Genomic DNA, 15,761 nt, shown 5'->3' on the forward strand with positions numbered 1-15,761 from the left:
TCATCATGTTGTTGTTAGGAGATTTTATAAACCTTTAACTTGAAAATTTACATTCTATTTCCTTCGTAACCTTACCTTTTTTACTAATGCTCATGCATTTGATTTGTTATTTACGCAACTAATAATGTGATATGTAAAAGAAAAATTTGATATGATTCAATCCAACTATTCTTCATCTACTTAAAATGCACCTTTATAATTATTGTCCAAGATAAATTTGGTTTACTCAAAGTTAATGACCCCAATCCATTACCTAGGAGTATTTTGACTTATTTTGATATTTTGGTGTATTTTGAGGGGATAAAAAATAATTGTATATATACTAATAAAAATAATTCATATATATATATATATATATATATATATATATATATATATATATATATATATAATTCCCATAATAATAATTTCGTGTATTACAAGAGTTTCTAATTTAATTTCACATAAAAATAAGGTGCACATACTTAAATGAATTATTTTACAATAGTTTAATAGAACTTAAAAAAAATATAAATCTTGAACCCATAAATTAAAATATTTATTGTTTTATATTGATTATATTGATATACGTACTCCGTTCCAATATAATTGTTACATTTGAATTTTCCCACAATTTAACGTGTTAATTTGATTATTTATATGTTGAGCTATGTATATTTAAAAGTTGTAAAAAATGAATATTATAAAGTACGTGATTGGACGATTCAAATAAAATCTTATTTTCCTTTATTTTTTTTATATTAACCGTAATATATAAAATAATTTTAAATTATGAAGATGGAGTATTCAAAGAGTAGAGACTAGGAAGAAGTATGATTTAGTTATAGATTTGATTTGATTAGGGTATGATATTTGTGCCATATTCTCCCTCGTGTGACCACTTGACTATATTTCTCGTTTAATTCAATGATAATAAGACTGGACTTGACTAAATATTAGTTTGATTTTCAAAAAAAGCCAAGCCGGATTATTCATTACACAAATAGAAGTAATAATAGTATATACGCCTCACCCAACCAGACAACTCCAAAGCCACGGTCTACGGACCCACAACATTTACCGTCTCAACGACACACTGCCCACCGGATCGCCGACCACCCGCCATTGCTCGCTCGCCATGGTCTTTCTTCTATTTTTCTGGTTATTAATTCTTCAACTATCTTTAGATCTGATTGAATTCTTGCACCTTTATTATTGTTATCGTTTTTTAGTAATAAAACATTTTTAATGTTTATCCTTTGTTGAGTTTTTTTTAATGTTCTCTAATATGTTTTCAAATGTTGAAATTTGATTAGGGTAATCGATGTTTATGTTGCGGCGGTGAAATTTTGAGTTAAAGCGGACGCTGCAGCATGCCAGAAAGTTGGATTTATGCATTTGAATTTCTTATTAGGTTTTCGGAAATGTTTTCGCTTATTTTAATTTGAGTTTGAATTGGAGGGGATCCTAATTTGTGTGATAGTTTCTGGTAATGGAGAATGAGGTTGAAAATGGAAGCTCAGTTAATGATATTTTTGATTTTTTGCAAAAGAATGGATTTTCTCGTGCTGAGGCTGCTTTGCGCAGTGAGTTGAGTAATCGCCCTGATAATAATGGGTTTCAGAAATTAACCATTGATGGCAACGAGCGTGGTAAGGAGGTTGAAGAACAAAATGTGGATAAGATTCCAGTTAGAAATCATGAATCTAGTTCTTGGAGTAACAGTGAGGTTTCTAAAGAGCTTATTGTCAAAGAGATTAAGTGTGGAACCACTAGTAATGGCGATAAGAGCAAGCGGAACTCAACTTCAAAGTCCATCGATAGAAGCTTCTCTTTCTCGAAAGGTTCTGATGATACTGTTATTGATTTATGTTCTTTGAAATATAATCAAACAAATGGCTCTAGTGATCATTCTAAAAGCAACAGTAGTATGAATCCTGTGCCTCTTGATTTACAGATTAATTGCCCTTCAAATTTTCGTGTTTCTGAATCTATTAGTAGTAAGGGAATAGTTGATTTGCAATCTCATAATGCTGTAATTTGCCCGGAAAAGATGTTATCTAGTGGGTTTTCTAGTTCCGGCAAAGTAAGTGGAGATGCAAATTGTGAGACTAACAAACCAAGTAATATCAGAGATGTTGATAGACGCAAACAAAGTGACATTTTGAACTCTAAAGGCAGTTTTGCAGATGAATCTAGGGCTAGAAATGAAGAGGATTCGAATTCTTTATCGTGCCAATGGAATGAATGTTCTGTCAAGACTGTTCTGTCGTTATCTAACATGGATGTTCCTATGACCAGCGATAGTGCTCTTGTTTCAGGCAACAAGGCAGGATCAAGGAAATCAGATATGTTTGACATAAGTGCAGCTGTTAAGGAACAAGTGGATGAGGTTGGAAGGTCTTTATATCCGGCAAAGCTTCAAGGGATTTGTGACAAAAAGGATTTTGACTATCCAAGTTTGCCTCTGTTTATAGAAACTCAGAAGGAAGAATACCCTAGGTTACCTCCTGTTAAACTTAAGTCTGAAGACAAGCCAATGAGTGTCACATGGGAGGAGAGATTTGATGAAGAAGAACCAGGTTTGAATTTCAGTACTTCCGACAGTGCCTATTATTTAGGCTCATATTTGGATGTTCCTGTTGGCCAAGAGATCAGCTCATCAGGTAATATATTTATGCTAAATTGATTATCATCTGTTTATATATTTGCTGTATCTATATTACTGAGATGTTTTGCTTTTAGTTCTAAATATCTCAACTAGAAGCATAATATTTAATTTATTTCTTGTTTAGAAGCTGACTCAAACTTCTTCAGCTCAAGTGACTGGAGTTGACATTTGTCTTTTATTTTGTGTTTTAGTACCTACCGATATTTTTTATATGGTGAATCATTCTGATCCTTTTTTGGTGTTCTGGAAAATGACAGCCATTAACTATCTATGAGATTGAATAATTTGTTATGATTCTGAAGGTTGCATGAATATACAGTAGATGATGCTGTTTGGATATTTAATCTGGTCAGATTTGAGTCAAAGGTGACAAGCTTCTAAATGATTCACACTGACGACTATTTAATGGGTACTGATCTCATGTGGGATCACCTAGAAGGGGAAGGGGGAGCCTTTGCTTTTTTTTTTTTTTCTTTTTTGGGGCATATTTCTGGTGAACCATGCTTGGGGCGAGGAGTTTTGGCATAGTTATCTATCTTAGAATTTCCCCGGGGGGATACTCTTTGCTCTTCCCTCTTCTTCCTACTTTGTCCTAAGGTTTAAAAATTATGTAAGGATTCCATACTAATCTTAGAGTTTCATTTATATAGACATATAGTCTATTGGGTTTGTCGTAGAGGGTTAAGATTATATCTTCAAGATTGTAAATGGTATGGACACTGTCTTCTAAATGCAAAAAACATTGCACATTAACCGTACCGTAACCATCTTGTCAGGTTTTTTAGCTTACCGTGAGCAAAACATAGGCCAAGATAACGGCTGAACCATCCGCATTGACCACAAAAGTTGTTTTGTGACTATTACTGTTTACCACGACCACACCCACATATGAGACTTTGCACTATGTTTCAAACACGTAGCTTGGGATAAAGGAGCAAAAAGATACATTTGAAACCTACTGTGGTCAGGTTGCTATGACATTGTTTTGAGTCTTTTGACTGTAGTAATTATTCAGATTGTATGATCTTAATGGGTAACACCTAGGTATCTTTTGATACCTTTTTTTGATTATTCAAGTAGGTGATTCCCTAGTTTGCTCAGTGTGATTAAGAATTAATATAAGTATCTCTTAAGATTTATCAAATATGCTCAAATTTTCAATATAGTTATTTGTTTTGGAATTTGACTAGTAATATAAAAAGATCAATTACATGGATTTAACATGAAGTCAAATGTGGGGCAAGTGTTTAGCAGGGAATTCTGGTGCGAAAATGTATATCAACATTTTTGTTTTACTTAAAGATTTGATGTGGGTATATATGAATGTTTGGTTTTTAGAGTTCAAGTATTGTACTTCATCCAGTCTTAAATACTTGCATCTCACAAGGCTTTGACCTATGTTATTCGGGCTCTTCAATTTGGCCGGCTCAGCGGTGTCTAGTATGGCTGGTTTGGATGACGGTGCCGGTTATGGATCCGGTAAGATGGAATGAAGATGGGTATGACACAAAGTTATCAGGGTTGTGAGAGAGGAGAATAAAATTATGCTACCATTGTTAGAGTTTGCATTTTATTTAAAACTCTAGTACGGCATGAAGATGGGATGCCGGAGTAATGTTTTGGTTTGACAAGATGAGGGGGTTTGAAGAACAAGAAGAAGAGAAAGAGAAAGGAAGAAAGCATACCTTGTTCTTGACTTATAAGCTTTATTGTGAAATTAAGTTAGACCACATTTTTTTTACTAGTAAAAAAAAGCAATTGTTATGTAGAATATTTTTGGAGTCATGCTATTATACGTCATTCAGCTATAGATTTTTCTGGAAAAAAATTAGAAGATTTGTCAAAGTCAGGTGTTGGAGTGTTTACAAAGTCCAATCATCACATCTTACAATATTTTAGTTAACCGTGAACATGCTGATACAAATCATCACATTTAGTTGTTATATTTGCATGGAGGAAACGCAACTTGTATGGATATCTTAATCAAGCTGTAATGAGAATTGTTGCACGTCACTCAATCTTATTATGAATGTTTTTGACAAGTTTTGCACTGAGCCTCTAAACTAAAATTGAAAACCGGAACTCTAGAAGTTTTGTTACATTTATTTGCCATTTTTTGCTCTATAAAATGCAATTGATATCAAAGAAAACATACATACACAATCAGATTTTAATAATTCTTCAAGCTTTTGCTCAATCAAGTTGTTTTCAAATTCATTTTTTCCTACAGATCTTCATGACAAGTTAGGAGGTAGTGCCTATTGATTTCATAAATAGAACCAGAAGAAAGTAGGTGAAATCGTCGCGTGAAATTGAAAACTCAAAACAGTTTTTAAGCAATGCTTTACAATGCCCTAAGTCTTTGCTCCTTTCATGGTTTCCATCATCACTTTTTGATGTAAAGCCTGGAAGTAATGTCAATGCTTACTGGTTCAAATGTTCAATCATCAATGACATGTTTCCAAATGTTTCTTGGCAATTTAACAGAATTTTATTCTTGTTTTCCCTCTGAAATCTCATGTTTTAGCAACCTAAAAAGGTTGTATGACATCTTATAAGAGCTAACTTGAGATATGATATGATGCTACAGGTGTCAAAAGAATGACTGGAGGCAATTGGTTATCTGTAAGCCGAGGTATAGCAGAAGATTCTTCTGATCTGGTCTCTGGCTTTGCTACTATTGGTGATGGATTAAGCGAATCTATTGATTATCCTAATGACTACTGGGACTCTGATGAGTATGATGATGATGATGATGTGGGATACATGAGACAACCTATTGAGGATGAGACTTGGTTTTTAGCTCATGAAGTTGATTATCCAAGTGATAATGAAAAAGGAACTGGACATGGGAGTATTCCTGATACTCAAGAAAGGGTTTTAACCAAAGTGGAGGATGATCAAGTTTTTGCTGAGGAAGATTTATATATTTCTTGTGAGCAATATATCCATTCAAAAACTATGGAGCCTATTTCTGCATCTGATGATCCTATTGGGCTGTCTGTTACCGAAGTTTATGGGAAAGATGATGATAATGATATAGTAGCACATTATGATGGTCAATTGATTGACGAGGAAGAACTGAACCTGATGCGCTCTGAACCTGTATGGCAAGGATTTGTGACAAATTCAGATGATCTTATCATGTTGGCTGATGGCAAGGGTATGAATGAAGGTGGAAGGCCTGTGCTAGATGATGGATCCATTGACGATGACCAGCATGGTACTGTCAGATCAATTGGTGTTGGAATCAACAGTGATGCTGCAGATGTTGGTAGTGAAAGACGTGATAGTTTGATTGGTGGAAGTAGTGAAGGGGACTTTGAGTATTTTTGTGATCATGAGATTGGTTTAGGTGGATCTAAACATCTTCAAAAAAGAACAGCCAAGGATAGGAAGAAAGAGTTCAGACATGATACTGAGCAATGTTCATTGGAAATCGATAAAGATACATACTTACAGCTCAGAAATCATTCTGATGTTGGATTTTCCTTTGTTCCTCCTGTGAGAGGTGAGCCTGCAGGCTCTAGTAAGCCTTTGTGGTCCAGCAACAACAACAGTGTTGGTGATGAACATAATGATAGTTTAGGAAATGATGACATGCTTGCATTGTGGAGACAGAGAAGTAGCACTTCTTCACCTAACAGAAGTCCTGGAGATGAAAATGATGCTCCTATTGTTAGGTCAGCGGAATCAACTCCTTCTACTCTCTCCGATTATGCTGATGCCGAAAAGGAGCATGTGAAAAGAGAAGATGATGAAAACATGACATGTTTGAGAGAAGATGATGTTGGAGCATCTATGGAGGATGAAGAAGCAGCTGCTGTACAGGAACAAGTGCGGCAAATAAAGGCCCAAGAAGAGGAATTCGAGACTTTCAATTTGAAAATAGTGCATAGAAAGAACAGGTAAATACATTTATCATTTATTCATTGTCTTTTATAAATATGGTTGCTGCATATAGGGTATGTATCCTATTTAAGACAATTGTTTTCTTTTCAAGCATGCAATGCTTCATGCTTGTGTATCCTATTTTGAGTAAATATTTCCTCATTGAAGCCTTAAAATGCTGTATATTGATTCATTTTTATAGTAAATGTTTTTTAATTAAACAAAAAATTGTCTTATACTTCCTCCATTTCTCTTTTATTTTTTTGCAACTCATCTTCATGACATACAATTTGAGGATGAGAATAGATAGTTTAAATGAACATAGTAGCTAAAAAACTTAAATCACTAATTAGAGGAAATGTTAGGTATTATGGTTTAATTTTTTCTATAATCTTTCTCAAATTGCGCCTAAATGATGAGTTGCATTTAGAAAGAAATGAAGAAAATATTTTGTTATGAAATGTTTTGGCGATAAGAACTTTTTTCCTTCAAACCCTTTCCTTGAGTCTAACATGAATGTGGTTAACCTGGAAACAACCCGACCCAAAAATGATCGTACCCGAAAATAAAATGGTTGTAAATGACACCAACCGAAATTTGCTCGCCCGTCTGTGTGCCTATTTTGATAGGTTTAGACTTGTAAAACTTTTAAGTGATGATGTGTTAAATGTATTGATTTTTTGAGATGATCCTATGCAATTAAAACTTTTGCGTTGTAACTTGTTGTGTGTAGCCTTCTATGTAACAACCTTGAAAATATTTGTGTTTAAACTTGCTTAGGTGTCTACATGTTTACTCGTTTCTTGGTTTTCACTGATACTTGGCCCTTACATTTATGTGCTCTGCGGTGGGTGGGAACATTGTGTAATTGCTTATACATGCATATTCTTTTATAGATCTATCCATCGAAAAAACGCGGTCGCTTAAGCTGCCGTGGTGTCGTGGAAAACATCTATGACGGAAGACCACTGTTTGAGTATTTGAAAAAACAAATCACCTAGAAGAGTTTTGAGTTTACAATTGCATCTTTGTTGAACTTTTATAATGCAAGAATATGTATATTGCTATAATTATTGCACTATATGAGGTACTTCTAGTGAATAATTAATTATTTACTATAAATAACTATAATTTAAGTCATTTAATAATTGAAGTTAATGGGTATTAATGAAATATTAATTGGGAAATGTTAGAACTTTTTCTACAATTTATTAAGATGTTAAAAAAATATTTTATAATCTCCTCTCATCAATTAACATAATGATGAAACATCAAACGTTATACATTACGTAATGGTTAACGCGACGTTTTGATTGAGAAAATTCGTGGATCGTTATTCATAACGAGATTTGACATCATGGCAATTCAAAAAACGTTACATAACACAATGAGTGAGTTTTTATTCCATGGATCAACAAAGTTTTTTTTGCCCCTTTTCGTAATAATATATGGAGGAATTTCGGGGTGAAAGAGGGACTTGTGCAAAGTGTGAGGTTATGACCATTAATGTGAGTGGTGGCCTCTCAAAAACTTTGTAGTTAGATAACTCTCCTATTGTTAAGAAGAGAAGAACTCTTGTGTTGACCTAAGGATTCATAGTTTTGTTCAAATTGCGAAAAGGTAGTTCGTCAAGGCCCAAGCTGATAATGAGAGTGAGACAGTAGCAGCGAAACCCTTCCTTTTCTGTTGAGGAGTTGAGGATTAGGTATTGAAATTGGATACATGTTTTTCTTGTTTTTCCAAGTTTGAATCATTGAATGTTCATCTTGGAATGATGGACATGAGGCACTAAGATTTCTTTGTGAGATTTTATGTTGTGGGCATTAAGTTATACACGTTCCTTCCCATATCATATTCCAAATGGATATTTTATGGTTTTCAAAGCCAAAATAAAAACATTTTCTTGCTCATACTAAGTACTTTACAGCTTTACTTGGTATTGAAGTTTAATTATTTAGAATTATCAGTGGAAGTTTGCTTAATTTAAAGTTTATAAAGTGGATTTTATTATGAGATTGTGGGTAGAGAGGGTAAATACTTGTTGAACAACTACTGAAGTGAAACCAAAGTGTCTTGTAAGCTAAAGAAATGTTGACAGTGATGAGAGATGAGTAAAAGGTTTTATATCATCACAATCTATCTTACATGATCTTCTTTCAGTTTGTATACTTACATTTTGGCAGTACTTTGCTGTTATAGGAAATGAGATTGTAAATTTTCCTATCAATTTGAGAAACTGTATAACCTTTGTTGGTGAAGTTTAAATTTTATTTCTTTAAATCTTTGCATTGACTGAGAAGGTGCAAAAGCCTCTTACTGCTTGCATGGTCTAAAACCCACTTAATGTACAATGTTTCATGCTTTTGATATTGATTCCCCGTACTTTCCATTTTGTTCAGAACCGGCTTTGAAGAGGACAAAAATTTTCATGTAGTATTAAACTCGGTCATCGCTGGACGCTATCATGTTACTGAGTATCTTGGATCAGCTGCGTTCAGTAAAGCTATTCAAGCACATGATCTACATACTGGCATGGATGTTTGTGTTAAGATTATCAAGAACAACAAGGACTTCTTTGATCAGAGTCTTGATGAGATAAAGCTTCTCAAGTTTGTAAACAAACATGATCCTGCTGACAAGTATCATATTCTTCGGTTGTATGATTACTTTTACTACCGCGTAAGTTCTTATGGTACATACTACATACCTTGGATTTCCTTCTTTTCTGCTGTAACATGTTACTGTTCTTTTCTTGTTTATGCTTTGTTCCGTAGCTGAATATCCATGAGCCACAGCTATTATGTGCTTTATTATTAGTGGAAGTGACTTTTAGACATGTTCATTTATTTCTGGGCCAGTTGTTTTGCCTTTCATTTATTTCTGGGCCAGTTGTTTTGCCTCCTTCCATTTATATTTGGTACTTGCAAAAACTTCCAAGAAATGGTTTATCTTGGACCAGTGTTAATGCTGTTAAGTTGACCTAAAATGTATAATATATTCAGGGATGTTGCATTTATGAAGGATATGTATATTCAGTCGAATTTATAAAATAAAATGCTTTTGATTAAATACTCTAAAGACTGCCAGCTGTAAGCCCCAATTTGATGAATTTACTTGTTCATATTTCACACCTGTATTTGATTGAGCTAAATTATAGGTGTCCACATAATCTAATTGTTTGTTCCTTTTTTCTGTGGGCTGCATTTGTCGAATGTGAGCTGAATGAATGATGCCTTGTTGCAGGAACATTTGTTAATTGTTTGTGAACTTCTCAAGGCAAACTTGTACGAGTTCCACAAATTTAACAGAGAATCCGGTGGAGAGGTTTACTTTACTATGCCAAGATTGCAGGTGAAGAGAATGCTAGTTTCTAAGTTCTTTCCTTGTCAGAGACTTGATTTTCCGTTTAAAGTTTTTTTTTCCCTCATTTTTGCAGTCAATCACAATTCAAATTTTGGAGGCACTTCACTTTCTGCACAGCCTTGGGCTTATACACTGTGATTTGAAGCCTGAGAATATCCTAGTTAAAAGCTACAGCAGATGTGAAGTGAAAGTAATTGATCTCGGAAGCAGTTGCTTTGAAACAGATCATTTATGTTCATATGTTCAATCGAGGTCATACCGAGCACCAGAGGTTATTTTGGGCTTGCCATATGATAAAAAGATAGATATCTGGTCTCTTGGATGCATCTTGGCAGAGCTCTGTACAGGCAATGTAAGTTCATTGGGTCTGAGATTTTTTGTGTTCCCCTTCGTGTGTAAGAATATGGGTCTAATATGGTTGAATTAATAAGTTTTGTAACTATTAGCATTGGGGTAATGGAATGTTTTCTTTGACTTGAGTTTGCTGAATTTAACTTATCTAAACTTATAATCCCTTCGCCCCTTTGAATTTACCAACTAAAATTTAATAAAACATACTTATATCTTTGTGTCAAATTCAAAGGAAGACAAGAAGTATTTAGTTTACAATGTGAGAAATTAGGTTGTGGCAGTGAAGTTAACTTATCTGAACTTATTTTTGTTAAAAAAGTGTTTTAGTAAGTTGAAAAATAACAGGCTCTTTATTTGTTTCTTCTTGATAGCCTAAGTACCTTCTTCCTAATGTGATCTGTTAATATGATCTCCATCTTCTTAATGTCTGTTGTGAAGGGACTTCTTTAATGTAGTAGGCAAGTTTGAATCCAATTACTTAGGGACAAAAATAAGAAACTTCTTTTGCAAATGATACCTTCAATTTTGGTGTAGTGAAAAAAATGTAAAACATCGAATAAAATTCCATAGTCCTGCTTACTTTTAGGACTAGTGGTCAAGTTTGGATCTACTTATACTACAATCGTCATTTGGAGGGATTCTTCTACTGAGATTTCAAGTAGATTGTCGCCCAAATGTTTTTTATGAAGTATATAGTTTTTTTGGTCTCACTTGCTTGATAACCTTCATACATGTCTAGTGAGATTTGCTCTATTACCAATTTACCTTGATGTATGGTATGCTTTAATGTTTGAAGATGCTAATTAAATTTGATTTGGCTTGAATCTTTTTATGATATTGTAGAAGTGAGATTTGGTCCTTTAGAAATCTTGATTGAATTGATTTTGTAGCTATGACTAACCAGTTTCGTAATTTAGGTACTATTCCAAAACGATTCACCGGCGACATTACTTGCTCGAGTCATTGGAATCATTGGCCCGATTGACCAAGAGATGCTTGCAAAGGGAAGAGATACATACAAGTATTTTACCAAGAATCACATGCTTTATGAACGGAACCAGGTAAAGGATTGCATTGACATCCTTTTTCCCCATTATTTTGGTATTTGGTGGAGAGCCGGTGGGTATCACATTGAATATATGGATATTTAAGGAATGAAAACACAATGATGCATCAACGCAAAACTAAATGGAGTTTTTTTTTTCTATATGGTGGTCCACGTTACATAGCATGGAACTTCTAATTTGTTCCTTTATATAGCATTTAATTCAGAATCTCTATGGACACCTCACACAAAAATCCTTATAATGAGACCCAGAGTTAAGTCTAAACCACCATTTCAGAAAAACATATAATATTCCCTTTGCTCCTCTTAGTTGCTACGTTTTCCAATTTGCTATCTCTAGATGATTTTGCTTCGTTTCCCTATATGAGAATGTCCTCACCAATTTCTTTAGTCTCTTATCCATACTTTTCTTCTCTTTTAATACCATCCACACAATTCACATGTACCACGAATAAACTAAATACTTAATAGAGGAAAAATGCAAATGTTGCAATTTCTAGGGGATGGAGTAGTATATAGTTATATACTACTTATGGCTGCTACACTTGAATGGTAACTCCTATTCATCAATCGATATTAGTTTACCTATTATTCGCTACGTATATCAGTTAAACATAGTAAGTGGGATCTTAATTCATTTCAATGCATATTTTTATAATAGGAAAAATTGTTTCTAAAAAGCTAACCTTTTGGCCATCTGCAAATAAAGGGTCAACGTTTCATTTATTCAATAAAAATACAACCTTTGGCTTATTTTTGCAAATAAAGAGATTTCAGATAAAGCAAACCTACAATGACCGGTTAACTCTATAAATTAAAAAAAAAAAGAAATTAATTTCTTAACCTAATAAATTTTTCATCTTCCCTATAATCTTCATTCAATCTCTTTCCCTACTCTCTCTCCAATCTCCCTATTCCTTGAAGCTCAAATGAGTAGATGTGGTTCTTCTCGTGGGCACAATGCAAACTTAGGTAATATTAAATGTTATCACAAATTGGAAGTTAAATTGAAAACCCTTCGTAAGGGACCAAACGCAGGAGAGAAATTCTATGCTTGCCCAAATTGGCCAGTTGGTTAATTAATTATATTTGTATTTTTAGTTGTTGTTCTTGCATTTTCAAGTGGTCCTTTATTAAGATCAGTTACAGAGAGTGCTAGAGTTGGATATTTATGAAGCACATACACATTCATTGTGCTCATCTGAATTACTGCATTATGTAACTCAACAACAACATTTTCCCCATCTATCTTCCTTAAGCAATCCTTTAGAGCGTAACCTAGAAGCAAGTAAAAAAGCCCTTGTATCCCTCTATCTCCATTGCACTTTTTAGCTAAACTCATCAAGTAATCCATGGACAAATCATATGGATCTACCTCCATTATTCTACCAAAACCTCCAACATAACTAATACCATCTTTGGCTTCCTTGAATTTACCCCCATACCAAATTCTAATAGACACATTTTCATTCATTATGTTCACAATTACAAACAAATTCTAATTTCTAATGTGTTTAACCAAATTCCACCATAAAAGAGTAAAACCTAATTTCTAAGCAAATTCCAACAATTACCAATAATGAGACATCAATTGCAAAAATTTAGAGTTAAAAACTTACTTGTGTTGTGATGTTTTTTTTCTGGAAATCAAATTTGCCCTAAAATTCGATTTGTTCTGCCATTGAAGAATGTGGGATGGTGCGAAAATTTTGGGTTGAAGCAGGAAGTTCAATTGTCGTGTATTTGCAAATGGAAGTTGAAGAAGGTGGTGAATTTTGAAATAAAGTAATGACATAGACAACTATAGATGGGTTGGTATATGAAATAAATGTTAAACCGGTTACCAGTAAAATATCTCTTTATTTGCAGAAATGAGACAAAGGTTGTATTTTTATTGAATAAATGGAACGTTAACCCTTTATTTGCAGATGGTCAAAATGTTGGCTTTTTAGAAACAATTTTTCCTTTATAATATCAAATTTTTATAATTTTTAATTTGTACAACTAAAGATATCAGGATCAAAATAATACATTAGATAGCGTGAAAACAAAAAAGTGTAGCTACTAATTCTAACTAGAGAAAGTAATTTGTTTTTTTCAATTGGGATCTCTATCTTGCTATCATCAATTGATCAGGCATGAAAGAAATATCTGCTTTTGAAGTTCGGTTGATCTTTCCATTCCATAACTGAGATGGAGTTGCCCTTGGTTCTAGTTGTGTTTTAAATTATATATCTGTTAGTTTCGTGCAGATTTCTACTTTTTTAGATGGATGATGAAGACTAATCTCATTATTGAAGCATTAAAGATAAAATTACCTGTGTTTTTCTCCGCATGTTGGAAGAAATCGACTCTTGAAACTAGGACACCATTATCAAACACAGCATCTTGTTAGTTAATTCTTCCCCATGTGGTTCATAAGAGTGGCTCAAACCATTCGTGATCTTCTGAAAATGTTTCAAACCATTTGCTATCTTTTGAAAATGGTTTAATCCATCAATAATCTGAATTTGGTGCAACTTATTAGTTGATCCTTTGCCATGTGGTCCTTGCAAGTATATGAATCTCTAGAATCGGGAAAAGTGGTCAAATGTATGGCACATGGAATTCAATAAAATCAATATCTCTGTCCTCAGACAAATCTTTCATAGTCGAGGAGAGTCCTCAGACAAATCTTTCATAGTCGAGGAGAGGATAAAGCCATCATCATCATTAAGTTTTAGGACTGTACAACCCAAAACAAATGCCATCTTTCTTGAGCTACCTACCTATATGCGGTTGAGAAGTTTTGGAACCTTCACTCAATCTTTCTTGTCTGCTCCTTGTTTAAATAACCATGCCTGCTTTCAGCAACCCTAAGACTTACTACAAAACTTTTTTCTGTTTCCCTTTACAACTCCTTCTCGCTCCTCTCCATGGCTAACATCACTGCTGTTTCTCTACATTCATTGCTTAGTGATGGCAATTTTCATTTTTTCTAGGACGCAGATCAGATAGTTTTATTTCTCTCCCTCTGTTTACTGTTTATTATAGTGATGCATAATCTAAGGAACACTCAACTTGAATTTTGATGATTGTTTGTGTGACGAATACTCAAATCTCATAATAGGCAGTTTTGTGTAATCGGAACAATCAACAACACACTTGGCCTTAACAAAGTACCTGTATGGAACTCTCACACAAGCAACATTCTTCAAACTTGTATGAAAACCTCAACATGATCGGATAAACATTTGGTTGTTGATGTTTACTAAGCTTCAAAAGTTCTTTTATTCAACTCTTGAAATAATCTGTACAATTGGACCTCATTTATACCTAACTAAATTCTTTTTATTTCAATACATACGCTCTAGATTTGATCTGATTTATTTAGGGTTAAAAGCGTTCAGTCAATTATCACGTCTTGCATCTCGGTGCCTTAGAATTACATGTTACTTTTCAGGAAACAAGCAGGCTGGAGTATTTAATTCCTAAGAAGACGTCCCTAAGGCATCGGTTACCCATGGGAGACCAAGGCTTCATAGATTTTGTTGCACATTTACTTGAAGTAAACTCAAGAAAGCGTCCTTCAGCAGCTGAAGCCTTGAAGCACCCATGGCTGTCATACCCATATGAACCTATATCATCTTAAGATTATACAACACCTGGGTCTAACCACATATAAATGCTTGTGGTAAATCTTGTCTGGGACACAGTCTACCACGATTCAGCTGTGCTACGGATCAAGGGGGATGTACGATGCCATATCTCCCTTGTGCTTGCTCAATGCCGCTGATAATGGTGATTTTGGTCCGTTTTGTGTTCCCTAATTAAGCCTGCCTAGTTGTATTCTATTTTGACAAATATTAGAAGCTTAATTTGCTACTTAAAAATTATGGCTCCTAGTCCTATTATTATGTTCTCATATTATTTTTACTTTTCATGACCTTACATGTTTTTTTTTTGAGGGGTTTTCTTTTAGTTTTTTGGGGTTCAACTGTATGGGAGAGAGGGAGGGGAAGTTTCAATATTGGAATTGGGGTGTTGTATATGTGATATTCCTTGTAGTTGTAGCTCCATTAGTTGATTTCTGGTTGATTGTAAAGTGTAATTAGTCAATGTGCATTCAGGCTACATTTGCTCCAATTCCTGGGTATGCTTTATATGTTTAAGTTAAATTCAGTAGAGTGGATATAATGTTGGGTAATTGATAATATTCTCTATTTCTATTTAATAACTTCATCACTTTTGCCAAGATTCTCTCACATAAAAGGGAGAAGTGTTTTGATGGCTTCTTCTATGATTTTTGTAGATTAAAAACAAATCTTAAGCTTTATAAGTTTAATTGACTTTTGCTATCAGTATAATATTTATGCAAACTAAGAAAGAATTAGGGGCTAAAAGGTAAGATTCATGGGGAAGTGGATGAATGTGTGATGTCATAAAAATTTAAGTTAAATG

At 34.0% G+C, this 15,761-nt stretch overlaps 1 protein-coding gene across 2 annotated transcripts; it reads left to right on the forward strand.

The window, feature by feature from the left end:
• Positions 1 to 851: 851 nt before the first annotated feature.
• LOC130825230 (uncharacterized) lies at positions 852 to 15,511 on the forward strand. 2 transcript variants are annotated; one of them, XM_057690349.1, is made up of 8 exons: positions 852 to 1,140; positions 1,296 to 2,645; positions 5,241 to 6,558; positions 8,941 to 9,220; positions 9,785 to 9,892; positions 9,978 to 10,256; positions 11,173 to 11,316; positions 14,764 to 15,511. In XM_057690349.1, the coding sequence occupies exons 2-8, from the start codon at positions 1,472 to 1,474 to the stop codon at positions 14,950 to 14,952; spliced, it is 3,492 nt and encodes a 1,163-aa protein (XP_057546332.1). In that variant the 5' UTR covers positions 852 to 1,140; positions 1,296 to 1,471; the 3' UTR covers positions 14,953 to 15,511. The 2 variants fall into 2 exon arrangements, with proteins under 2 accessions (XP_057546332.1, XP_057546333.1); XM_057690350.1 differs by having other exon boundaries at positions 913 to 1,120.
• The last annotated feature ends 250 nt before the right edge of the window (positions 15,512 to 15,761 follow it).

The sequence above is a fragment of the Amaranthus tricolor genome, chromosome 10 (genome assembly GCF_026212465.1).
Source record: "Amaranthus tricolor cultivar Red isolate AtriRed21 chromosome 10, ASM2621246v1, whole genome shotgun sequence".
Lineage (NCBI taxonomy): Eukaryota > Viridiplantae > Streptophyta > Magnoliopsida > Caryophyllales > Amaranthaceae > Amaranthus > Amaranthus tricolor.